The 27368-nt window shown below is 43.9% G+C and overlaps 2 protein-coding genes across 4 annotated transcripts; one reads left to right on the top strand and one right to left on the bottom strand.

The window, feature by feature from the left end:
• The first annotated feature begins 564 nt into the window (after window positions 1–564).
• On the top strand, window positions 565–15305 carry LOC8030837 (UPF0488 protein CG14286). Of its 3 annotated transcripts, XM_002403063.4 has the most exons (6): window positions 565–769; window positions 832–903; window positions 1004–1094; window positions 1225–1359; window positions 7945–8097; window positions 14078–15305. In XM_002403063.4, exons 1-5 carry the CDS (start codon window positions 719–721, stop codon window positions 8094–8096), a joined length of 501 nt encoding a protein of 166 aa, XP_002403107.3. In that variant the 5' UTR covers window positions 565–718; the 3' UTR covers window position 8097; window positions 14078–15305. The 3 variants fall into 3 exon arrangements, with proteins under 3 accessions (XP_002403107.3, XP_029843984.2, XP_029843985.2); XM_029988124.3 differs by lacking the exon at window positions 14078–15305 and having other exon boundaries at window positions 7945–8156; XM_029988125.4 differs by lacking the exon at window positions 14078–15305 and having other exon boundaries at window positions 566–748; window positions 7945–8156.
• LOC8030836 lies at window positions 13018–21050 on the bottom strand. The gene is made up of 3 exons (XM_029988123.4): window positions 20756–21050; window positions 17332–17536; window positions 13018–14269 (listed from the first exon to the last, which is right to left on the bottom strand). The coding sequence occupies exons 1-3, from the start codon at window positions 20906–20908 to the stop codon at window positions 14046–14048; spliced, it is 582 nt and encodes a 193-aa protein (XP_029843983.2). The 5' UTR covers window positions 20909–21050; the 3' UTR covers window positions 13018–14045.
• Between the last annotated feature and the right edge of the window lie 6318 nt (window positions 21051–27368).

Here is a 27368-nt window from a genome sequence, read left to right as displayed (position 1 = left end):
ATTCTAACGCTTATAAAAAGCAATAAACTCATTACGCTGCATTAACTTCCCTTCTGTCGAAATCTCGGAAATCTGGTGGTTGCGCAGTTTCGTATTCCTCAACTGCGCCCAGCCGCGCCCCACCAGCGAAGCCGGGTATATGGTTTAGTTTAGCGTTAACGCGAGGCCGTACATCTGCGCGCTATGCAAAAAGAAACCTTCGAAAGGAACGCGAGTATTTTTCCACCGGTAAGTTCGTGGATTGTTGAAGTTCACGAAACTGCTCTGATGATGTAACCGTGTTTGGGACCCAGAGGGTCTGCCTCCATGGTCCGCCGCTTGCGGCAGCCAGAATGTATGGGAAAATGGCGGACCTTTTCCTCTAGATTTAGTAAATGATCTCTATGTAGCATGACAAGCATTCCTCCTTTTGTGACGTAATTTGTTGCAACGTGGAAATAAGCAACAGAGGTTTGCCGCCTCTCTTATATGCGGCATTTTGAAGGATGTTTAGGGGCTTTACTAACGTTGGGCTTTACGTCCGCTTTGCTGTAGATGTAGTATTTCGAGATTTCAACGCGTTTGCTTCGAAAGTCTAGCAACAATCATGGCGCCCCCCACGGAGCATGTTTACGCTGTTTACGCATGTGTTTACGACACGACCGGCTTGGTCGTAGTCGTGGTTTAAGAGGGTCGCTCACTTGTTTTCGGGCCCTAATCATAACGCACGTGGACAGAGATGTCAAAGTCGAAGAAGGGGCTCGGTCAAGTCAGTACAACAGTTATCACGGTAAAGAGCGTGTAGCACTGCACTCATATTTACTTATTAATTGTTTTGCCATCCATTGACAGAAACTACCGAAAACTTGTGTCAAACCTGCGTCAACGACTATCCCTAAGACCGACGAGCCCGACGAAGAGGAGGTGAGTTTTACTTTTACATGTGTTTGATAACAATCTAAACAGGCAGACACAAATTTAAAAAGTGAAAAAAAAAAAAAAAAGTCACGTGTTGCTTGTGCAGGATTTGCAAGAGCGGTTCGAACGCGAGCTGTGTTGGTGCGTGGAGCAGCTAAACATTACGCTGTCAGAAACCGACCCCAGCAAAAAGAAATGTATGTCTTCTTCTTTGGATCAGCTGTATTACTACCATTAGAGAAAAGCTATCCATGTTAGCCATGCTAGCATGTGTAGCATGTTACCCATGATAATGAAAGCTCCCCTTGTTGTTTTTCCTTCCCCCAGACTCTGAGTACCTGCGCGCCCTTCAAACTCTCCAGAACCCAAAGACCTGCATGGTCAAAAAGCGTCAAGTCATGAGCACCACACTCGGAAACTACAGGGACAAAATGAGGCAACAAAAGTCAAAATTTATGGCAGGTAATTGACTAGTATTTTACTTTGCATTTGCGATTGCAAGCTTCACTGTGTTCTCCTCCAGCGAGGAATAGTCGAGCTCCAAAATCTTTGCCTCAACTTTTAACTAAGAAAAAAATGATAACTTTTAAATTTCTTGAAGTGTGCCGCCGTGGTCATATTTGACTGGCAGGCTAGTAAATATATCGGCCAGCTGGCCCAACCATATCTGTCAAAACAAAAAAAACAAAAAACAAAAAAAAACTTTTGTTATGTTTATAAAGTGAGCTGAATATTGTCAGCTCAGTTCTCAAGTGTTTTGGAAGTCAATTTTTGCAGTGACTGCAAGTAAGTTGCTACACATCTGCAGTCAGTGTAGAAGTACTGAAAGACAGACAGGCAAGGTGCACAGTACCACAAGCCAAGCTCTGAAGCATGTTGCAATTAGAAATGAAAGTTTAGACCCCCCAACTCCAATGCCCATTGCAAATAGAAATGTTGTGTGGTTACTGGTCGGTCAAAGCGTAATTTGAACCCATATTGAGCGTTCAGGTTTGTACCGTAATATTCCGAGAGATGGCTCCTTAAATTGGAGCAAATATCGTATTTTCCAGACTATAAGTCGCGCATCCGTATATTGAGCCATTTTCGTGGAAAAGTTGGTATATAAGTCGCACCTTTGTATAAGTCGCACCTGTTTGCATGGTTCACGCTATGATTTCTTCAGTTTATGCACATTGCAGGGATGGGCAAAATACAAGCAAATATGTATAGAAATACAAAATACTTTGTTAAAAATGTATTTAATTACAAATCTAATTACATTTCCAAAAAAGCATTTAAGTACGAGATACAAATACAAGCAAATGTATTTGCTCTTCTCCACATACTCTTCCAAATACATTCCTAAAAATTTGCATCAACGACTTCAGGGCACCTGCAACGGGTTTCTGGGTATCTCGTTTTAATTTTGCATCGCACACTCGGGAGTTAGTGTGCGAGGCTCTAGTAACGTAATAGAAATATAATCACAAAAAAATGTAGTCAGCTTGGACGTAATAGGTGAAAAAAGTACAGATTTTGTCGATTACATTTTGGTATAGACCAACAAAGAACCGAGACAACCGAGACGCGCAGCACTAGCTAGAGAATTTTTTATTGTTGCAACTCGCACCAGTTACGAAAACCTGGACGACCCGCGCATTTAGAATGTTCCAGGCGAAAATATGGATGGAAATCAGGCTGGAAAGCATCACAAGTTGTCACAGGCGCTTATTTAGCCAGTCTGCCTGTGAACGTCGATTTCGTCACTATTCTAGCCCTGGACTAGCACTGTAATCACAAAGTCACTAAACGCTTGTGCTTGATTGAGAGACACTGCATTCGGTGCAGAACATAGTTTTCTTCCTGCTCTGGACACGTCTTAGGATGAGCAAAATGAGTCGTGACAATAAATTTGAGAAATGTATTTTCGCCCACAAAATTGTATTTAATTATAATTGTATTTGAAATACCCACATTTTAGTATTTAAATACATGTCAAATACATTACCCAATTTGTAATTAGATACAAATGCAAAATACAGAAAGTATTTAAAATACGTATTTCATATTCTTGTATTTGAAATACTGCCCATCTCTGGCGCATCGGTATTACGAAATCGGAGTTTCGCACAATTGCTAGATCGCACTGAATGTTTGACTTACATTTCGACTCGTGAGAAATGCCCATAGTATGGTGCTGTCTGGCAGGGGCAATCGAGTGTTTTGCAGCAAAAGGATGTAAAATGTGCAAAATGAGAGGGTAGTCGACTTTATTCGAGCGAACGCATGCCGACTGAACAAACGTTTAAGGAGCTAGACACTCGCAAACCAAGCTTTGGAGCACTAGGCCTGGCCAAGTCCTGGAGACGACGCGAGCAATGATGCGCAGGCGGAAAGATAAACCTTGACATATTTTTTTCTGGTACCTCTAAAAGATTGGCTAGCCACAATCCTTCCATTTACATGTAGCAACACGGCTGGAGCGTGGCACAAAAAGACTGCCCGCCAAATGGAAACTAAGAAAGACGTGAGAAAATATTCTGCAATGCGTGTATACCAGCCCACTTACTTCTTAGTGTTACTGGACTGAAGCAAAAGAATACAGAACCATGGCTTAATTAAGCAACATCAATAACATGCTGTAAAAGCTTTATTCTCACTGTCTTGCCTATGCACATTGAGCCGCTTCGGGGAAACAATAAAAATTAAAATATCTCGCATTCCTAGTCAAAATAGTGTGGCGACAGCAGTGCCTCCTGGAGGAAGAAACACCACCTGTGGCTACGCTGTTATGGTGCTCTACAAAAAATGACGCGCAGCGTATAAAAAAATGGCGTCGCACCTAAAAATTTTTTTTTAATAAGTCGCATTGTTGTATAAGTTGCACCAAGAAAAAATGTTTGAAAAAAACCGCCACTTATACATCGGAAAATACGGTATGCGGAAAATAAAGGTGGGGGCGCAAAATTTCAAAGCGAGCCCAAATAAAGTTTAAAATAGAGTTGCAGCCAGGTTGTCAATCAAGTCAATTTCTTTGCAGTCTCTTTGCGGAACTCGTCACGCATGCTGTGAGAACGGGAAAGTTTGTTTACAGTCTCCAACCAATTTTCGGGACATCTTCACAGGACCATTGCTCGTCCCAGACGCTATTTTCGTCTCGGTATTTCAGATTTCGTTTGCACCGTTTGCCCACAGGACTGTCATAGTCAATCCAATTGCCTCCACGTAGTCCTTATGTTGTTGCCTCAATACTAAATCCCATGCACAGAGCCGTGCACACTGCAGGTATCCGCAGCCAACTGGCAGATACGGATACAAATTAATCAGATTTGGCAGATCGCAGATCGGATGCGGATATCTGCGGGTCTAGATCTGTTTTTGCCGAGGCAGCCCGCAAACGTGTGTGACCGTATAGTGAGTTACACTGTGGAGTGCATCATTGAATGTTTTTGCAGAGCAAATTACTCTTATATAAAACTTGTGCCAATAAGGGAGAGACTTGTTCTTTACGTCAAGAAATACCTGATTCTCAGCAAAGATCGAGTTTAGAGAGTTCTATCTCACCAAAGTTGCTGTCTCTAGCCAGGGGCATTAATCGTCCCTGGAAAACATGCTCTTGTTTCGCAGGGAAAGAGAAAATGTTTTCGGGCAAAGAAAACACAAACACAAGCAAATAAGTCCCCCCCTCGCCCCCCACCATGGCATGCGTGTTTTTGTATTTTTTTTGCTCAACAGCAAGTTTCTGTTAGGTATGTGGTTCAGAGAAGGCAGTTTTGGGTTTGTGTTTAAAACTGAAATCGATAAGAGGTGTTGCCATTATTGAATACTGTGATATCTTCCCAGCGGTGTACTCGCGTCTTACCACATAAATATGAGTACTTCGCTGCGGTGAGTGACTGCCTTTTTCTCAACTTTTTTGTCTGACCTAAATAAAATGACACAATGTCATTAGTCTGTCCTTTGTTAATTTTCATGTTAGAAAATATCTGTGCTCAAAATAACTGTTACAAAAAAAAATATATTGAAGTTTTCTTCTTTTTGAGCACATCTGGGCAGACTGTCGCAGTCTCCCGGACAATCTCATCTTTGCGATCATCTTTCCAGCAGTGTGAAATGCCTCGGGAAGGATGATTGCTTATAACAGTAGTTCTCAACCATTGATGTTTCACGGATCCCTGGTGGATGGGGCGGGTGGGGGGGGTCATGACAAAATGCTGTATGAGGGGGAGGGAGAGAGAGGAGGCCCCAGCAAAATGGAAGACTTGGGGGGAGGGGGGGTCATGGGCTCCCCCCATGGATATGTGCTTGTGGATCGGTGGAGGGCCCCATTCGTGTTGAGGGGAAGGGAAGGGTATACATTAATTATGATAATGATTTAATAAGCGAATATAACCAAGGGATAGTGTGAAGTAGACTTCTATCATTGACATACCCATGAAAAAACTCGCCCGAAAATAAAAATATTTCTTTTCAATCTGAAAAAAAAAATAAAAGTTTTATTGCTGGGCTTGACTGATGAGGCAGCGCATTGCAGACCTCTAGAATGCCTTCGCGGACCCCATTTGAGAACCACTGGCTTATAATATAAAATTATAGTGTGATAAAGCAGAATACTATAAAAAATTACTTTCATCATATTCTGACTCTAAGGGTTCTTTGTACAAGATAAGCAAACAGCTTATTAGTTATAAAGTACCATCCAGATACTTTTTTTTTTTTCATGGTTGATTTTATCATGTAAATTTAATGTGCGGATTGTGGGTCGGATGCAGTTCTGAATATGGCAGATTCAATTCGGATTGGATGCAGATACAATATTTTAAGAACATTGCGGGTGCGGTTCGGGTGCGGATACAAAGTCTGCAGATGTGGATTGGATGTGGATGAACAAACTTTTATCCATGCAGGGCTCGACTTATGCAAATAGGGAAGCGGGATTCAGGCTAAAGCTGGATGTTTCGATTTTGTTACAGCCGCCATGGCAATCTTTCGGCCCCACAACCATGGCACGGCTGCTGTTCTTTTCGTGTTATTTGGATGCAAGTTCTTTCTGCCAAGAGGCATAAAAATGAAGCGATCTTGATTGACCAAACGGTGCTTTGAAGTTCCAAATGGGGTCAATGAACACCCTGACATATGTGGTTAATGTAGCAAAAGGACTGGGGCGAAATAAGCCACCCCATTCACTCAATTGTATTAAATATACTTGTTTTTTTTTTACAAAATGCACATCTCCCTAATTGATAGGGATGCTGCCCTACCTATATTACCAGAAATATTCAAGAATGCCCGTCAAGTTTAAACAATTTCTTGAGCGAAAACGAAAAAAAACTTTGTATCTTGAAATCGCTCCACTAGCACCAAAACTGTTGTATGGCTCATAAAAATAAAAATACCTACAAGAATCCTGCAACTACAGGCCACTCTCTAGCCTTATAAATAAATCCCTGTGCGGATAAAAATTTGATCATCCATTTCGGTCCGCACCTGCAAACTTTGTATCCGCATCCGATCCGCATCTGCAATGTTCTTAAATAATTGCATCCGCGTCCGCAGACTTTGTATCCGTATCCGAACCGCATCCGCAAAATTCAGAAATGTATCTGACTCTCAATTCGCACATTCATTTGCATAGTAATATCAGCATTAATAAACCTTAAAAAAAATCTGGATGGTTTTCTATAAGCCGTCTGCTTACCTTTCCACAAAGAACTCTTTGTGTAAGAATACGGTGAAAGTCATTTTATTGTGTTCTGTTTTATCGTATATTTAAAATAAACGATCATCCTCCCGGAGACACTTCGCATCGCTCGAACGATCATCGCAGTTATCAGATCTTCTTGGGAGTCCGTGACACTGACGCTCTGTCTAGTATATGCGCTCAAAAGGAAGATAATTTATATTTATTTTACTTTTACTTTGTAGAACCCACCTCAAGCAGACGCATATTTTATAAACATGAACATTGTCAAAGGACAAACTAATAACATTGTGGCATCTTTTTTTTAGTCCAAACAGCAAAAAAAAAGTGGGAGGAAAGGCACTCAATTCGCAGCAGCAAAATACTCGTGTATATATGGTAAGGCACGAGTACACCACTGGGAAAATATCACAATATTCAATAATGGCAACACCTCCAATCGGTCACAGCTTTGAATACAAATTCTCAAATGCATGCTCGGAACCATATACTTAAAAACAACTCAGTGCCAACTGTCGAGAAAAAGAAAACGCAAACACAACATTTCACTTGTCGATGTCGTTGTGTAGAAGAAACAGAATATTATCAACTCGGGCGGATTCAGACTGGTTCGCCTCTTTTACATTAATACTCGCTAGTGAGATGTATCTCTTCGTTGGTGCACTTGATCCTGGGATGGTATGCACAAACTGCGCTACAAGAATGAGGTGCGGAAACTCGTGCTGGCGCTAGTTCCACCACTCCAGAGGATCGAATTCATTCACTTGTAGGCGAAGAAGCCACTTGCAGGCGTCTTTTACTTTCTTGTGGCTTGTACGTTTTGGTTTTCTTTGCCCAAAGTACATTTTCCGCTCTTTCCCTGCCAAAGAAGAACACGCTTCCCGGGACGACTGATGCTTCTGCATTCTTTGCTTTTTCTAGGGACAGTATTTTTGGCGAGATAGAACGTTCTGAGGCAATCTTTAGTGAAAAAGAAATCTTTATTGACGTAAAGAACAATTTTCTCCCCGATTGGCACCTTTTATCTAAGAGAGTAGTTTGCCCCCGCAATACATTCGATGATGCACTTCATAGTATCACTCACTCATTCGCTACACTGTACGGTCGCACACGTTCATGGGTCGCCTCGGCAAAAACGGATCCGGACCAACGGATATCCGATCCGCATCCGCAGCCCCTGGCATCCGCATCCGATCCGCAATCTGATTAATTTTTTATCCGAATCCACTAGTTTACTGCGCATATCCGCGGATAATCTGCGGATATGCAGGGCTCTACTTATAAAACATTGCAAAGCAAATGCCCTTATTTGAAGTTCCCAGCACTTGAAGCATAAACTCAGCAACTCATCCTTTCAATTCCAGAATGTGCACGAAAGACAAATCTGCAAACTAGTGGCAGTGCCGTGCCAAAGTCCATCTTCCTGAAAACGACTGCGTCGAAGCATGGCAAGGACGAGGCTCCATTGCCCTCGCAGTTCCAGTTCGGGTTTGCCATTGACGAGGAGGCATCCTGAGGTACACTCGCTGCTGTTGTTACGTATGGGAAATAAAGTTGGCAGTACGTATTGCAAGCACAAATGACTTTCCTTACACCATTGGACTAGTCTCTCAAGAAATGCTACCGTAATATCTTGAGAGGTGCCCCACCCCCTCCCTTTTTCAGAAATATCCAAAGATAGTCTACGTCCTGTAATTGCAGGGCCCTGGTCAACGGTGACTAAGGGTGGCGATGTGGGTTAGTTGGTTCTGACTGATGAAAAGGCAAACAGCGTACAGTAAACGGGGACTAAACGAAGCCAAACGTAAGCGTAAGCCAAATGTCACTGGGCTTAAGTAGTAAAAAGATGGGATTTTTTTGACACGTGGTGAATGTATCATGACGTGGGCGGGGTTGCTGTTTTTTTTTTTGTTTTGTTTTCATGTGATTAAAGTTCAGTTGAGAGTCAGCACTTGCCCTGTGTGCACTTCCTTTAGTCCCCGTTTACTGTGCGCTGTTTGCCTTTTCGTCAATGGTGACCTCAGCACAAATGGCGTTACTTAACCACGCCGGAAGATAAGCAAACATTGCTGACTGGGAAAGGACATTCGTCTTTGGTTCATTACCCTTTCCTGTGATCACAACTTTTGATTGTCACAAAATCTAAAACTAGCATTTATCAACTTTTTTTTTATGGCACATTAAAAGTTAGCCCACCTTTTATTTTCATCCGATTTGCTATCGATTTTAGGTGGGCTATCTCAGAATATTACGGTAGTCTCTGAACAGTGTGCAGAAGAAACTGAAATTGCTTGAATAGAACAGATTAAAATGGGGTATAGCTTACATTATGTCCTGCCCAAATATTTGGGAAAGGTTACCAGTTGCAAAAGCATTGAAAGCTTACCTTTTATATGTGCCATTCTTGTAAGCATTAGCTAGTGCAGGGGTTCTCAAACTGGGTTCTTCAAGCTGGTCTCATGGGTTCTGCGAGCACCCACACTGCAGTTCACCGCCCCCCCCCCCCCCCCCCCCACCCCCTCCCGTCCACCGACTGAGCCATGGATTGGGTTGGTGTTGTGGGCAAAGCAACCTTGTGCACCAATATGTTTTACATTCTGCCCCAGGTTAACCCCTCTGCCTTATTCGGTCTGTACTCCTCCAGTTTGTCTTATTCTGTCAGTGCGATAAGCTCTTGGTCACTTTCTAAATGCCTTTATTGCCCAGTATTGGTCGGCAACGGGTTGGGGGGGGGGGGGGGGTTCCTTGGGATTTCTTGAAACTTGCTGGGGGTTCCCTGGGACGAAAAAGTTGGAGAACCCCTGAGCTACTGTATTCAAAAGCAGAGTGTCAACTTCTAACTCGATTGCATGTGTGGGATGTCTATGTAGGCTGTATACTTTCCGGTTTTAACCGAAAAAGACAGATAAACATCCGCCGGTGTCAAAAAGAAAAAATTGGTTAAAACCGGAAAACACCGGTTTTTAGATATTTTCGTACAAGCGGCAGTTTTTTTGTTTTTTTTTTCTTTATTTTTATTGATAAAGTTGTGTAAACGTTTCTCAAACTGGTTCATATTTTTTTCTTTACAGTCGTCATTCAGGTTTTCTAAGGTCTCTTGTAAATCGAGATGCGTTTTTTCTGTCGGTGCACATTACTTTGACCACGAGTTTATCTCCCCAAAAGTTTGTCCCTTTTGTAGATAGCCTTGTTGAAGGTTGCCCTCCTTTTCTGCGGACCCTAGTTGGGGAGTTTCAAGTGTCTTTCATATTGTGTGTCGAAGCGCGTCCCGAAGTTGCATTCGCCAGATTGGCCAGTACTATCCCAAGGCTCTTTTTGGACATTTTGGGACTTCCCACGTCCAGCGCAAATGTAGAGCGCGCATTCTCGAATTTGCGCACTGTCAACAGGAAGGAGCAGGCGGGAATGACAGATGTGAGCCTTGGAGTGTTTGCATGCATATATTAGAGTAATGAAGTGTGAAGAATATTGCGTATGAAATGTCAACGAAAATTGAACTGTTTCTCGTCTTGATGATTGTTTGTTTATATCCGCGATTTTCTCCGTCGATAAAAGCCGTTTCAAGCATCTGCATGTGACAATTCACCGAAATTTCGGAAATAAACAAACACGGAAAAACATCCGCCAATTTTCGACATAAATAAACGCTGGAAAGTATACAGCCTAAGTGTATGTCATGCTTGACGAATAGCTTGTAACAGCAAGGAATCTTGGGCAATGTAGTGGCAATAGTGTCCTCTTCGTTGATTTCATAGTATTGTGCCATTTTTTTTTTTTTTTTTTTTCTGAGCAGAGATTTGCACAAACAGGTCTGTTCAGAAAAACAAAAACAGGTCATGTAAAGCCCTATATGGATAGCAATCTCGATATCCACACCTGGAAACACTATGTGAATTCAAACTGCATATTTTATCTGATGTCTTCTCCAAATTTGCTTGTCTTTTGCTTCTTTTCCAAGTTTGTGCCATTTCTTGTGCACCTATGCAAGCTAAAACTCTGCCAGGCCAAGCATCTTGTGGTTTCGGGTTTTGCAGAATTTTATCGAGGCATTTACAGTGGCATAGTGGCATGCACATTAGTGGAAGCATCATGCAGGCCAAAAGAATGCCCTAGCAAAAAACTCGACAGAGGAATTCCCGTCTATGAAAGGATGCCCAGATCATCGGAAGGCAGCATGCAATGCCCTGACCAGCGTCCAGTGCCAGAAAACTAATTGCAGCAAAAAGCACACTTTTCTTAGGGAAACCTGTAGTGGTTGCAGAAGGAGACAAGAAACAGCCATGGAGTACCAAGCAGTCTTGGTTCAGGCCACTACAGCCCTGCACACACTAAAGATTGCATATGACCTGCCCACCCACAGTGTACTGTACCCACAATCAATCTGCAACATTTCATCAATTTTACCAGACAATGCTGTGTGGTTATGCAAGGCTCTACCTAGTTGTAAGCCTCCGCTAAAAGCAATGTATTTTGGTTGCCAGAAGGGTTGTTTCTATAGCCCTCTTATTTCCTAGCTCGGCTGCTGATAAACTCCAGAGGTTCCAAAACTTGTAGCTTTATGTATTAGCAGTGTTGGCATCATAAGAAAGGCTTTTTAAAAACCCTCATATAGCAGGTAGGGGCATTCTGGAGCACTACCAAAGTCTCTCTAGTAGCTGTTAACAATATTGTCGGCATAGCTGGAGCATAAACATCAGCTCGGGTAAAGGAAACTAATAGACGTTTCACTAAATTACCCTAGCACCGGAAAGCATGCTGTGAATATATAGAGTACGCCCGTGTATCTTGCGAGGTAAATGAGCACGAAAAATCGGAACCTGCAAGTGGAGCGCTCAAACTTTCACAAAGTGTGCGTTGAGATGGTGCATTTTACCTCGTGAAATTTCAAGCCATAGTTCTGTTCCTGTAAAAAATGAGACCAATGAACTTGCCAAAGTCCATGGCGGGCACGTTCGCAGGCCACTGAGCCAGCAATCAAAGGGTCACTAAAATGTTTTGAGATCCTCGTTTTATGATCATAACTTAATCTACAAACTCTAAACATAAAAAAAAAAAATTACATTTTTGCGCTGTTGATTTGCGTATTAAAAAAGTGATAAATGTTTTTGACACTTACCATTGGCACAGGACGACAGATGGCGCTACTGAACCTTGCTGACTATGGTCAAACGATGGACAGCACTTGACAGCCATTTGCGAGCAACGGGTCCCCGTGTGGATGAGTGGCTGACCAGTCCCGTTTGTCCACGCGGGAACCCATCGCTCGTGAGTGGCTGACAAGCGCCGTCCGACGTTCGACCATATTCAGCAAGGTTCGGTAGCGCCATCTGTTGTTTCGCACCAACGGTAAGTGTCAAGATCGTTAATCATACGCAAATCGGCTGTGCACGAATGTAATTTCTGGTTTTTTAGGGTGCTTAGAGCTTGTAGATTGAGTTATGACCATAAAACAGGGATCTCAAAATGCACTTTAGTGCCCTTTTAATGAAACTTGTGGTGCCAACTCTTGATTGGCGCAGCGAGCAGACGAAGCACTCTGCTAGCTGCACCTATCAGGAGATGGCGCCACAAGTTACATTCATTGCCAACTGGATCGTCTGTAAAACACCGTTCCCCGTTGACTTTAGCAAGTTTGTTGATCTCTTTCTTTTACGGTAAGAGAACTACACCTTCAAATTCCACAAGGTGAAATGCACCACCTCAATGCACATTTAGTGAAAGTTAGAGCTCTGTGTGTGAGCGCCCATTTTTCCAGCTCATTTTACAGCGCAAGATCCACTGGGTGCACTCTATATACTCCGTTCACCCCCAAGCTGGGACTACAGTGGAAGCTATGTCCTCGTTGGACCAGTCACACTCCTCATTCGCCATGTCATCACGCCATACCCACGCGCGGAGAGCTGGGTAAAGTGATAAGAGAGGCGGCCGATTGGTCCGGCCGGCGTGTAGCTCTCACTGTAGTCTCAACTTAAGAGTGAACGTAGCATAGTTGCACGCGCTGCACATTCTGGCATCTGCAGTAGTCACTTTTCGAAAGCGAAAATCTAGAACAAATTGCATCTTACATTTGTCAGTGTCCTTTTCTTAGTAATTTACTTTTAAGTTTTCATACAAGTAAGACAAGGAAGAGTGTGCAACATTCATACCTATATTCCAAGCATTCTCCTTGATGCCTAGTAATTTGGCAACACAGATGACCAGCACTACATCACGCACACAAAAGATAATTTGACAGAGTTTAGATGGCTTAGAGTTCATTTTGGTAGCTAGATCGCCCAGCAAACAGTCTGTGACGCAGCTAAAGTGCAATTTTAATAAAAAATTAAGCTTTGGTGCAGGATGTAGGAGAATCATCTCGTATGTTTGTGCTGCAGCTTTGTGACCCTCACTATAATTCTCAGAAAGAGGCATCTAAACCCAAAACAATAGGCAATGGAAAGGTTACAACAGTGCTTTTATTTTAAAAGCTTGAATATAGTGAATTCCGTGGAACTGTGCAAGTTCAACATCCCCGTAAACCAAACTAGTGCACAAAAATCCAAGCAGTGGCATATAAAAGGCTTTGCATTTCCAGCACACCCACGTCCCCAAAACAGACAAATGTCAATCACTATTCCCAACTGTACATTTCTAGAAACCTTGCCAGACACACTCCATTCCAACCCCAAGGGGCCGGTCTCATTAAAAACATGTGAAGCACATGTGGCAGGTTAAAACACAGCCAAGACAAGCACACATAAGAGCGTATTGAAATGAGATCAGTGTAGCTGATTTTCTTTCCTTTTGTTCCAACTGCACGGGCACAACTGCCGTGCTAGTGACGACGACACAACTTACAACATGGTTGCTACAAGTAAAAGAGTGCATGTATATAAAACCTCCTCTTGGCTAAATGCCTTCTAAACAAGATTCTGACTTGCCTAAATAGAGCAACTGAGCGGAATCTATTCGGCAGAATATGCAATAAAAACTAATCTACGTCATGCCTCACCGTACAAAGGATTTCGAAATGGACAGAATGACCCTGGAGCCAAAGAATCACCACAACCTGAATTTTTTAAATATAAATTGTACTCAGTGGCTAGATGACACGACCTGCCACCAAGTTCAATAAGTCCAGCCATGATGCACATCTACCTATGCTCTTCTTTGTCACCAATGCCAGAATAGGCAACAGCACTAAATACATTTTTTTTTTAGTCACTATCCTAGGCTCGCAAAAAAAAAATAGGTTTAAGCAAACAAAACACGCCAGTCTTGTTTTTAATCGAGTGGTGCAATCATGGCCTCAGTACGTCGCATAGGTCATACTTATTCAAACACTCTGGCTATATATTTTTTTTAAATCTACATTCAATTGCTGCTCTACTTGGTCAAAGTTGCATGGTCAAAATCCCGTTTAGCGCAGCTTACAAAGAAGAGCGTACTAGTAAATGTGACATGTTATATAAGAGTGCAACATGCATCAAGCAATCACGATGCCGTTCTCCTTCCCAGCCGGGCTCCGTCCTCGCCTGACACCAGGCCGTGGGTCTGACTTTCCCTGCCTCTGGTGCTGACTTTCCTGGACGGATCGCAGCAGGGTGTTGGGTCTGCTAGTGTTTTTGAGCGGGGTTCGCTCGACACTTCCGGGAGTGTCCGCTCGCTTCTTGGCCACCTTCTTCTGTAGGCTGGCTTTGGTTTTTCCCTCTGATATGGAAACAAAAAAACAAAAAATTGTGGGCTTGGTAAGGCTAAATTTGGCACCCAGATATCTGGCCCGCAAAACGCGATAATCTACAGACGGTCCCAGCGTCTGTGCCATGTTAGAAAAGCATCAAATGAGGGTGTAGCATGGAGAGGGTTTGCTGCAGGGCCATTAAGGACTCCAAGAACTGTTAGACAAGCGGGTGGTAAATGCTGAAGTACCATCAGTCTTTTTGTGTTTTTTTTCTGTCCGTCTTTGAAACGGCTTTTTAAACTGAACTACACATTTGGAATGTGTGAATAAGTCAGTCGCAAAGTAGAAAAAACAATTGTGTTAAACACACTTTTTTTTTTTTTTTTTTCTGCTTTTACACGACAATTAGTAAAGCCGCCAGACCCCATGCGTCATTGTGGCGTGGCGGCAGGCTTGCTAGACATGAAGCTACAATAACAATATAACCATGATTTCGTGACTTTCACATCACACTCCGTGTGGCATGCACATTAAAGGGGCTATGACGTCCCAAAAAAGAAAAGAAAGATTATTGTTTATCTTCTGCTTAACTTTCAAATTCATGTATCAAAATACCGAAGCCAACAATGCCATGGTTTGGCTTGTACCTTCTTTTAAACCAACACCTAATACTTGACCACTCACTGAGCAGGGTGGCATTTATTGCAAGCAGATATAATGTCATCCACCTGTTTGGCTTGCGTTACACGGGCTGTCTAAGGATGGTGAGCCAACTCGGCAGCAGAGTTTGGCTGAGGTGTCGGTGGTTAGTGCATCGGTAGTTCTAGACATCTGGTTGTTTCACGACTAGCTGTAGGGGCCTTGATTTCTTTTACTAGCTTTGACATTGTCAATGGTTTGTAACTGAAACAGATGTAAACACCAGACCACGATCGCAACTCGGCCTCTTGTTCACCTTGTCAAATTATCCCACTAACAGATACAGAATAAGTAATGTCATGGGTGAAAATTTCCATAAATAAAAAAGCATGGATAAAAGAATTACAAGAAAAATATAATCCTAAATTGGTTTAGAGTTCCCTATATGCGTCTCAAATGTGTCCCAAATAAGAATATAGAGATTATTATTCATCTTCTGCTTAACTTTTAAATTCATGTGTGCCTGCAGCTCACGTAGAGGTCACAAGTTCGAGACCTGCTGGACGTGACATCCCGATTCAAAAGGAATCGGGCGGATCCAGATCTCCGTTTTGGGGGGGGGGGGGGGGGGGGGGGGGGGGGGGGGGGGGGGAACTTTTTCATTCTTTCTTGTGCAAGGGGGGTCCACCCATGTCAAATTGCCCTCCAAGAAGGGGGGAGGGAGGGGGGGTCCACTTTGTTTGGGAGGTGTAACGGCCGCCCCCCCCCCCTCTCTGGATCCGCCACTGAAAGGAATGATGTACCAACTAGCCCCATCACCCACTATTTATCCTGATTTAAAAAAACAACAAAAAAAGGTAGAAAAAGTAAGCATCTTGCAAACTAAAAGAGTCCTTGTTGAGAGTATTGGAAATCCATGAAATATTAGATTTTGCTTATACACATTTGCAAGTCCGGTCTCAGGGTGCCGCCATCTTCCTCAGTGCTGTGCGCTCTTGGGTGCGGCCATAATCCGATTAAGACGGCTTAGCAAGGCTTCGTAATCGATTATAGCGCGTTCAAGCGCACCCCAGCCAAGCAAGATGGCAGCGCCCTGAAGCTGGACTTTCAAACGTGTATATATTGTGCAATCAATGAAAAATTAAGATAGAAAAAAAATCTTTTTAAATTATTATGCAACCCTTTTAAATGATGTGCAACATCACAGTAAGCGCACAATTGTACACCACTGCATGCTCCCTATAAAACATCTGAAAGCAATCAGCAGCTTCTTCATCTCGCTGTTCAGTGAGAGCTTCCAGTTAATTCGATATCTCTTTCAATACTAGTCAATATTTTAAGAGACAACTAAATCCTGTTTTCCCACCCATTTTCAATGGTAACTTGGTATCACCAGAGGAGAAGTGCCATCTGTGCCGAAATGTACTCCAGTCTCGACGTTTGTTTGCTTAGAAAATTAGTACAACACGCGCAGTTAACCTCCATCATAACTTTGACCAGCACAGAGCCTACATGCTAGGCTGTGGACCCGCAAACATTGGAATAGTTGATACCCTTTGCAGCTAAGTGTTAGTTCACTTTCGCCTTGATGCAACCACGTTTCCCTACCTCTCGTGTAATGCCTGTGCAGGCCCTCAAAGCATGATTACTAGTAAATTCCAGGTTTCCGCGTTTTCGGTACATACCAATTAACGCCAGAATAGTAATTCCCAAGTTCTATGCAGATCCGTATATTGGGAGAGTTCGACCAGTTTATGATCTCGCCGCCTTAGTGCTTCCCTCCCGGGTGAGCCAATCAGCCCGCTGCACAGAGTGAGAGGCGTGAATTCATGCGCATTAACTCCCGGCTGGTCCCAGCTGAGTGGGGAGAGCTGCCATTCTCAATGACTTGTTTGGGCATGAAACGTTTTCCAGTGTATTCAAGTCGCGCTCACAATCCCTAGAATTAGAAAAATTGTATGCCCGTGTGCTCTTTTGTTCCACATGAGGGCCCCTTTAAGTGCCAAACGCTTGCCCAACACAAAAAACAACAAGCCTGTTAAAAAAAAAAAATTTCGGGAAACAAAAAAATTAATTTAAGAAAAATAAACCCCAGAAACGCAGAACCCTACAGTCTGTTGTGGGCTAAGTAAAGCGGGAAAAACTCTTCTCACAAAGCCCTCCACTTTGTCCACTTTAGCAGAATGAATGCTGGAGAGGAGGCAAGTGAAGAGAAGGAAACTACTAATCAAAGCAAGCAAAGTGCTTTGCGAGATTTTTATCCCACTTTTCTTGACCTGCAACAGACTACAGTAGTACTACAGTGCCTGGAACGCATTTCCAACTGGCGTCTTTATTTCGGAAAAAAAAAAAAAAAAAGCAACGTCACCTGTCCCCACTTTGGGACCACTTTCGATGCGCGGGCCGAATAGGCCCGTGTATCATAAGCCACCATAAGCGGTCGCCATCTTACCTTTGGGAACAATGCGGTTCCCTTCGGAAGGAAAAGCCCGAGACGCCGAGTCTTCGATCATGTTGCTGAATGAGTCCTCAGACTCCCCATCCGGGAGCATCTTCCCCATGGGGATCGGCGTCCTTTGAAACAGCCTCGTGGGGGACCTGGGGTCGTCCCCTGCCTCGGCCTCTGGCGTCACCGCGTCGGGCCAGTCGCCTTCCAGCTGGGGGTGTTACCGTTTTCCATGGATTAGACTAGAGCGCACAACGGGGGAGCTCTCGATGACTGCGACTAAGGGGTTTACGCTAACACAGCACAGATAAGGGCTATCGGGGAGAAGCATGTTATTATTGTTCCCGACCGTCCCCATAGAGCATCATTTGCACGTGATCGACAGGCACAGAGGCTCATTTAAAAACTCCCGCAGAGCTCTCGTGCCGTCCGCACAGTCTCGTAGGTAGTGTAAAGATTACGATTTTGGTTTCTGCATTTCTCTTCCTCTTTCCACGGGGCAGCAATTTTTAAGAAGAGCGTGAAGCCAACGACCCCTTCCACGGGTCCGGCATGCACTTGCGAGCGTGACAATTTTTGCGAATCTTTCATCAACATTTTGGGTCTGACGATAAAGCCAGATTATCATATTTTAGTTACGATGACCCACACTTGACCACGTTGAGAAACGATGTCAGTCAAGAGGGTAGACTAGATTTTTGGTAGATGAAAATCTTTTATAGCGGAGCTGTTAAGGGCTAGTTTGCCCAGGTTCGTGTCCATCACTATATAAATGTCGACACAAAACTCTGGACAGCTACCGCCACCTATGAGCGACGGCAGCAACCTTTCCAGCCTTTCTACTCTGGTTTTCACCAGAGTGGAAAGGCATAATTTCTCTAGGCGTCGTCCTAGAGGACAACGCCTGGAGGACGACCACGTCTAGGACGACCACGTCTAGGACGACCTTGGTGTTGTCCTAGATGTCGTTCTTGAGGTCGTCTTAAACATTGTCCTCGAGGTTGTCCTCAAAGTTGTCCTTGAGATCGTCCTAGATGTTGTTCTCTAGGCATCGTCCTTGAGGTCATCCAAGAAGTCATCCTTGAGGTCGTCACACCACTGCACAGCTTCACTGGCCTTCCTTCTTCACCAGAGTGAAAAGTAGAAGTGTTTTTAACTAAAGCTCTAGCTTTTGCATAGTTTTTGTTTTTTGCAAAAATGGGGAAAGTTTTGCAAATTTTAAACATTGCATTAGAATTCCAGTCTCTACTGCAATGTTTGCGTCATTCAAAAGACCATTTATTTAGCTTAATTTCTACGGATGGCATCGCATTGTAAACGTAATAGCTTCCACGGAAAAAAAAAAAATGCAACAAAAAGTCACAAAACGCATTTTTCCCGTGGTCGGCTAAGAGTTGAGGCTTGCTTACCCATTTGCGTCCGAGTGCATCGCGCTCGCTCGTAACTGCTTACGACGAGGGAACATATTGACGCCATATATCAATCAATCAATCCTCAATTATTAGGTAGCCCTGGAACTATTCCGATTTGCATATATATATATATATATATATTATTTTTTTTTGGTAACATTTTTTGTTGTGGGCTTCAGATAATTCTAGCAATGTTATAAGCGAACAATTCTTCATAGATTGTGCGTAGGTTGGGTGTTGCAAATACTGCAGATCATTCAGTTCCGTTAGGGGTTCCCGGGCTGCCTAATAATTTTGCCAGTCTAATCTTTCGCCGTGATTACAAGCGGGCACAATGCATTCGCTGTAAACCCAAAAAAGTGAACAGTTCAGGGCAGTTACGAGAGCACCAGCCAGTAATTCTGGGAGGAAGTCCAGTGCATATGCAGTCTTGCAGTGAAAGTGCTTTCATTGCGAGCTCTTAACTTTTGCAGAAGTGTGAGTGAAACATTAACCTGCAGATAGATCTGGTATTTCTACTGTACAAGTGCACTTTATGGGTGAAATGAATAAAAGCCCGTTCATACCTATGCCACAACGCTACCTCAGTGCTGTATTTAGTGCTCTGCTTTGAAGCGTAGCTTATTTAGTGGCTCTATATCCATCCCTACTATGTCCAACCCCCCTATACTTTGGCCCCGCTGAACAAAACAATGCGCAATTTAAAAAATGCAAGACACTCCAGATTGTTATGCTCGGCAGGCTCGTGCGGCACTGCGCAATGGAACTGCATAATCCCTGCAAGCAAAATTATTGCTGTGCAGCAGAGAAAGTCCAAACAGCAACAAAAGTTGCAGCAATCGCTCTCTCCTCCTCCCTCGGTGCCCTGGAAATAGATGTCCAGATCTCAAGAATTTCTGGGGAGGACCCTAGTTCTTAACTATAGTGCCTCAGCACCGCCTCAGTACCGAGTTACGTTCGAGTCGGCGCTGCATCAGCACCGTTTTTAGTGCTCCTCTAGAGCTGTGACGTACGTGTGAACCGTCCTCGATCGAGGACACGACAAGTATGCACGGTACGGCACCTCAGACGCGTCTCCGACCAGTGTGTTTAGCATCCTGTCTTGTTTATAGATCAAAATGATATGTTCATGGCTGCAGTGACCCTAAAGTGACAAGGGTTTTCCTCGCAAGGCTTTTCAACAGCTGTCTGCTCTACCAAGAGTGGTCACCTCCCTTTTCATCTGCAAACAATATTGATGACCAGCGACATAGCCACACATACAAAAGCACGCTACAAAAAGTAATATATCTCGGCTTTTGTTTGAGTGAATTTTGGTCAGTCATGCAATTTGGTCAATATGCAGTTATGTGCTTTTGATGTTTGAATACCCTTATCAATATTTGGCTGTAGAGAGAACTCAAAATTAACTTTGATTGAGACAACTAAGCTTTCACAAGATTACCACTGTAAATGGAAAAAAAAAAAAAACCATAAACCCACACTGGCCTAGAGCAATCAAGAAAACAAAATTGCGGTGTTAACAGCGCGTGGAATTTTCCAGGTTAAAAAAATGTCGCGTTTTTTTTTTATCGACGCACAAACACGCACTATTATTTGGGCACATATATCTGTTTGGCCTTTATATAAAAGCGTCCCTGCTCTGAGTTCCCTTGGGAGCGCTGGTATGGCACCACACAAATAGTACACGCAGCGGAAACCGCCTGTCTAAAAATGTTCATGGCTTCCGCGTGACGTCATCACGCACTCCTGCAGGTTATTCCTATTTATATTGCACTTCATTCTCGCTTCATCCAGAGTACCATACCTACAGTGCAAAGTTAAGACTGTAGAAAGAGCACGTGCGGCAGAAAAACCCTCAAAACGCCAGACAAGACTATACCCGTGCAAACAATCTACAGATTGGGCGTCCACCCTTCCTCGAAAGCGTAGTCAACGTTTCGAGCAGAACAACAAACGATACGCTACAGTCATTAAGATGTAGGCCGTGCACTGAAATGGCAGCACGTTTCTACTACCTGTATCGGTGTCCTTTGAATTTCGGTGGTTGGCGAGCGAGGGTCCAACGACGACAGAGTCAACACACCGGACTGCCTGCGAGCCGGTAGCGGGGTGCTTTGTTCGGCGCCTTCGTGGACGTCGTTCCAAGTTTTGCTCACAAACTGCCCCATGCTGTTCGGTAACTCCGGTTAGTTCGAAGGAAAAAACACTTTACGAGTGTGCAGTTTTCAAATCGAACACGGACTTGAATCAACCGCCAGCAGCTGGCTAACCGACCGAGTGGTGGAGTAAAAATAAAATAAAAACAAAATCACGGCAACGGCGCTGACACGCGCCACTTGCGGTAGCGGTTTGAAGTGATCTGATTCGAAAAATAAAAGTTATTTCAAGAGGAAAATACATTTCCCGAAAACGATTATTTATCGAGTCATATGAACCCTTCGCAAGAGTAATGGGCAGTTTATGCTAGTAAGTGGGGAAAACAGAAACGTGGAATCCGAAAACTGAAAGTCCGTTGAGAGTGTAATCGCATAGTTATCACAAGCACCCAGGGAGGGCGCAAGGTGTCAAACAACCTCTCTAGGCCTCTTTTTTCCCGCGTGTTTCAAATGGAGCAAACGTGTTCGCGCTGTTGTTGATCATGTCCCAACTAGGGATGCCGCGAACTTTTTTCGAATCGAAGTTTCGATGATCGATTCAAGCGGTTCAAAAGGTTCGAAAGATTTCGATTTTCGACCTTTTCACCCTTTCCACATCGACAAATTCGACGGAAGTCGAGTTTTCGAACTTGTTAAAATAATGACGAATTCGGGTGGTCAGTCGCCGGCGAGAACGAGCCGGCGGAACCGGCAACCAGAAACGCGCCGGCGGCACACCACGTGACCCTCACCACCCGAACACGAAACGCCAGACGGTGGCAGTTTATTTCACCTCTTGCCCGCGCGACACCGCTAGCGAGAGCCTGTCACCGCCGTCACTCATGTCCCAACGACTTGGATTGACTTTCGTAGCGGCTGCTAAAGTTACTTAAGATCAGTTTCCTTCTTTCGTTCATATTTTTTCTCACTGACCTTCTCTCTCATTTCGGAAGTGACGACACCGGATACAGTCTGGCGCCCACTCGCCCGGCCGTTCGGAGCTCGGGCGGAAAAAGCGCCGGAAAGTTGCCGGTGCTTGCCGGAGAACCTCCACCCGAATGGTGCGCGCCGGCCGGAAACTGACCACGCGAACACTATTGCCGGTTTTCCGGCAAAATAAGTTGCCGACGATTGACCACGCGAATTCGCCATAAGAAGTTAGACGTTTTTCGAAATTCGAACTTATTACGCTGCTAAATTCGATGTTTGTCGAACTTTCGACCTTGATAAACTAAGAAAATCGATGATTTTCGACCTTTCAAATTTCTTGCACTAAAAAGTTCGAAGATTTTCGAACTTTCGAACTTCCTGCGCTAAGAAATTCGATAATCTTCGATTTTTCGAACTTATTAATCTAAAGAATTCGAAAATTGTCGAACTTCCGATTCCTGAAAAGTCCAAAGTTCGACGAACTTCGATTTTTAGGGTAAAAGTTCGAAGTTCGTCGAACTTCGAAAGAGGTACATTCATAATTATTTTTCTCGCATTTTTGCATGTGGTGCCGCATTCTTTGCGAAAGATAACGCCGTTTATTTCAATCATCTGGCATGCTTGGTTTCAAAGAAATAGATTCCCGAAGGAGCAAGGAAGGAAGACGGGTTTTTGACAATTGTCGTTTGTGCCATATTTGAAGCGCGCTGTAGCCGAGGATATTTATGGTAGAGATGTTAAATTTTTTAAGAATGATCAATGGATAAGCTAGGTAAGTGTCGTCTTAAGATATGATTATTGTTGTTCAAGAGGAGTTTGGAAGAAATTTCCAAATATGTATCTACGGGCAATTATGCCCTAAACTTGGTAATTTTTTTCGTCGAAATTGTTTGAGGTATCGCATTTAAATTAACGCAGCAGACAGTACATATCATTACTATCTGCAGAATACAAATTAATGTATATATTGTTCTTTTCACGTTGAGAAATAACAAAGGAACAGAGAAGAGGGAAGAGAGAAGAGAAGCGCAAACTCACAACTCGATGTATTGAAGGAAGAAAAAAGAACAGCCCTCGGTATCAGCTCTAGCCGAGGCCACACTCGCACGGGGGCACCCGAGCTTGCGAAAGACACACACCATCAACCAAACTCAAACGACTGTAGAAAGGCTATTTCCTTGTCCGTTAAAGCCACAGAAGGATGGCTGACACAACGCTCGCCTAAGCGGAGTATACTAAAAGCTTCAAAAATTTCGCGAGTGTGTTTTTCGGTGAATCTGCCAATTATCGAGGTCTTTTGCAAAGAAGATGTACAGTTACACGCTTGACAATGCAGAGGTAGGTGACCCCCCACTATTGAATTTAGAGAAAGATTGTGCCGGTCATTAATACACCGTCCTGTCTGTCCTACGTAGGATCTGCCACAGGAAAGGGGAATGCTATAAACCACTCTGGTTGAACAGGGCACGTAAGGGCGGACGTGTTTTGTGTGGCACCTGTGTTTTGTAATATTTTCTATTTTTGCTCGAACTTTAGAACAAATTTGACCCATTTTTTTAGGTGCTGACATCACCAAGGGGACTCCGTACCTATTGGCTACCTGTTTGAGATTGTGAGATCTTTTAGCCTGCACACATTTTGGTAGGAGAAATTCGTTTCGTAGTTCTGGGCCTCTGAATATGCAAGAATACCACACTTCCGGCGGATTCTTGATAGTGAAAAGACGGTGAGTGTGCAGGCGAGCTGGTGGTAGCTAATCATGTCGTATTACACCTGAGACTGCGGTGGAAGAAATCGGAAGAACTTTCAGTAGAAGGAACAGACGTTCTCTGTGTCTGTTCCTTCTACTGAAAGTTCTTCCGATTTCTTCCACCGCAGTCTCAGGTGTAATACGACAGGATTCTTGATAGTTTTTTTTTCTCCAGCTTTTTTATTTTTTTTTTTTTTGCATTTATTGTTATGTTTATTTATTTCTTATTTTTTACCAATGGCAAAGTTATTTAGGTCGAAAAGACATAGCTTTGAACTTCCGAACCGCTAAGCATGTGACGAGTAGTGCCTTCTGACAACGAATTTCTAATAATGACCAACTACGCTATCTTTTATGCAGTGAAGAGCGACAGAAAAATTTGGCTTGCTCTTTATGTTTATGTAGCCTTGATGGAGATGCGCCTCAACGGGTAATCGGTCTCTTAGCTGTAGATGAGAAATTTTAGCCAGTGCGGTACAACCGCTAACCTGGGATTTTTAACGTGCATCACGCAGTAGTGATCACACGAACGCGTGCCGGTACGAAACTCATCCAGATCGAAACGGGCGGGGGCGGCGGGGATCGAACCCAGGAGTTTCCCAGCGCAAGCTTTCGCTCCACTTTCCGAGCTGAGACGCGTTAGCCCATTCGGCCACTTCCTCCCTTGAAGAGCGACAGTAGCTACACATATGCATAAATAATTTCAGATTAAAATAAGCCCGACCATGTTCTCTTTCCCCGTATTGTTTTCTTTAACAGTCCGAAATATCGGGGGGGGGGGGGGGAGGCTGGAACCCCCCCCCCCTTCCCCCCCCCCCCCCCCTTTTCCGTTCTTCCTCTTCCGACGCAGCTGGTATGGTAGAACGCTCCTCGACCTCAAGTTGTGATGGCTTCTGTGCTTTTTGCTCGGCGTTTCTTCCGTCTCCGGAAAAAAACCTCCAAAACAATTACAAACTAAAACATTGTCAAGGTGCAGGCGACCTGGTGTATATTGATCATCATGCTAAATCCCGGGACTGGGAATGAAATTCGAACGAAATAGTGTAAGAAGAAAGAAAAAAGGCGACAGGACAAAGTCTCAAACTCAGTTGAGTTGAGTTTGAGACGTTATTTTTGAGCTGAGTTTTGTTGTCTTGTCCCCTTTTTTCTGTCTTCTTACACTTTTCCTTTTAAATTTCATTCCCAGTCTCAGGATTTTGCATCATGTACACACTAAACTTACTATATGCCAGCGTCACTCGGGCGTCGTTCGAGCGGATTACTACCAGCGTGCAAGTGCAAGGGGGTGGGGAGGCAGTTTGCCAGATCGCTTCAAGGTTTTTCTGAGCCTCAAGTGACCCTCAACATAGCCTCCTCTATACGGAGTGCCCTCAACCACCTGCCTTCCCCTGGCCGTTTCGAACTGGACGAGTTCGTGTGATTACTACTGCGTGATGCACGTTAAAGACCCCCCCCCCCCCCCCCCCCCCCCCGGGCTGGCGGCCCAATTACTGATCTGCACACGTCACTCTGCACTGGCAAATAATCCAGCACATCCGGAACACTCCAACTTCGCGAAATCTGAATATTATACCCGAACATTTCTAAACCTGATTTCGTGAAAACCAGTGAGGGGTGAAAACGTTATTTGAAACTGAAACTGTGGCGGAGCATGAAAACCGGACTTCGAACTTTGCGCACTTGGACTTTAAAGAAATTCGAAACCTAAGTTTCTTTTTCGAATTTAGCTCTAAAAGAGAATCGAAACCTTCGAGCCTTTCGACCTTTATGTAGAAGGAAATTCGAAATCTTCGAATTTATCGACCTTCATGTCTATAAGAATTCGAAACATTCGAATTTTTCGATTTTCAGTTCCAAAGAAAATCGAAACATTCGAATCTCTTGAATTTCAAGTTAGGAAAGTCCGAAATCTTCGATTTTCTCGAACCTCAAGTAAAAAGATATTCGAAATAATCGAACCCGAACTTTTAGAAACCGTGAAAGCTTCGAACTTTTCGAATTCGAAACTCCACGATTTTTGAAAGTTGCGAATTTTCAAAATCGAATCTTCGTACGGTCGAAAATATCGAAACCTTTCGAATTCGAACATCAGTTCGGTTCGAAAATATCAAAATCTTTCGAAATCGAACCTAGGGTGTTTCGCGGCATCCCTAGCAGGGTGTCGAACCGGAGCCGAACCGAACCGAAAACCGGAACCGAACCGTTATTTTTAGCCGAACCGGAACTCAACCGAACCGAAATCTTCGCCGCCATCTTGAAACTGAACCGGAACCGAACCGAAAACAGAATATAACGGTAACCGGTTCAAAACGGTTCAAGGTATTCTTTTTTCGTTTTTGTTAGTATCACAAAACGAACATATGGGAATATGAAATTGGCGGCTGTATTTCTATCTATTGTTCAAATTGTCACATACAGAATTGCAATGTATGGTAAACTGTGGGTTTTCGTGGCGCTTTTGTATTGGCACTATGATTAACCATGTGTCACGTTGTCACGTGACGTCATGATGTCCATACATGCTGTCAAGTAATGTCACGTGACCCTGTGACGTCACGTGACTCACTGCGTCAAGTCGATTTAATTTGAGAAAGTCACTAGATGTATTAACCTTGTTGACAGCGTGACGTAACATGATATCACGATTTTGCACCGAGTCACGTGACACCGTGACGTAAACAATTTTCATAGCCCCGAATCGAGTGCTCAAGTTCATGCCAATCAGCATCGCCGAACATTCGGGCAACGGCTTGTGTTCAATTAAAGATGATAATAGCCCAACTCTAACAATATCTGAAGCTCCAGCCCAAGCTTTTGCTTTCTAAACCCTAGCGCATGACTATGATGAACACTGACGGTATATAATTAGCGTCAGATCACGTGGCTGCTTGTTCAAATTGCCAGTTGAGGAGGGGATTGACAGCTATTTGTTTCTTTATTTTCTTTTGCATCTGCTATTTTTTTTTCTTTTCGCAAGCTATCAACGTCAGGGGTTACTTCTTAACAGTATTTATTGAAAGTACAAAAACAAATGTTGCACGACCAATTTTACATTATTGAAGCACCCAAAAATGTTTTCGTTATTGGGGAGGAGGAGCGACCGTGACGCCCCAAGCGGTTAACTTTAGAACTACACGGATGGGGACAATAAATACAATGACTCAGCGCTCGGCCGACATAACCGAACGCGGCGTCAGCGTTCGGCTGGAGTTCGTGTTCTCCGGTGAGGAAGAGGACAAGCGCCACGGATTTTGGCCAAGCAATGGCCAATGTCTGGCGATGGTCTTTTGGCCAGTGGCCGGAGAGTGGCCATTCATTGGCCAATGCTTGGCAGATGGCTGACGGCCAGTCACCGGCCACTTGGCCAAGGACCACAGCCAGCCACTGGCCGATGACTGGCCAACTCTGTGCTGCTTGGGGGGGGGGGGGGGGGGGGGCTCTTTTGTTTTCACTACGGCCTGCATGAACAATGCAGCATGCATGGTCCCAGCTCAGCACAAAAGCCGAAGTGGGCCCAGCTCGCATTCTCTGAGGATAGATCCGACACTTAACGTCGCTTCGTCGATTGTTAGTATTTTTTACATTAAACTGTGCCTTGCGCTCTATTGTAGAAGATGACATGGACATGCACATAAGGCCTGTGTGCATGTGCAGAGGCATTGTGTTAACTAAACACCTAGGTATGGGGAAACAAACGGGTAAGAACGCCCCCTATAGTTCGATCGCCTGCCCTATTTTTGAACTGCACGGAAAAAAATACTTGAAAGAAAAACAGAAAAAAAAAAAAAAAATATTGACCTCAGAGGGAGAGCC

The sequence above is a fragment of the Ixodes scapularis genome, unplaced genomic scaffold, assembly GCF_016920785.2.
Source record: "Ixodes scapularis isolate PalLabHiFi unplaced genomic scaffold, ASM1692078v2 PGA_scaffold1__304_contigs__length_218370807, whole genome shotgun sequence".
Taxonomy (NCBI): domain Eukaryota; kingdom Metazoa; phylum Arthropoda; class Arachnida; order Ixodida; family Ixodidae; genus Ixodes; species Ixodes scapularis.
The sequence above is the reverse complement of the archived record's forward strand: the minus strand, read 5'-3'. Positions and strand labels throughout refer to the sequence as shown.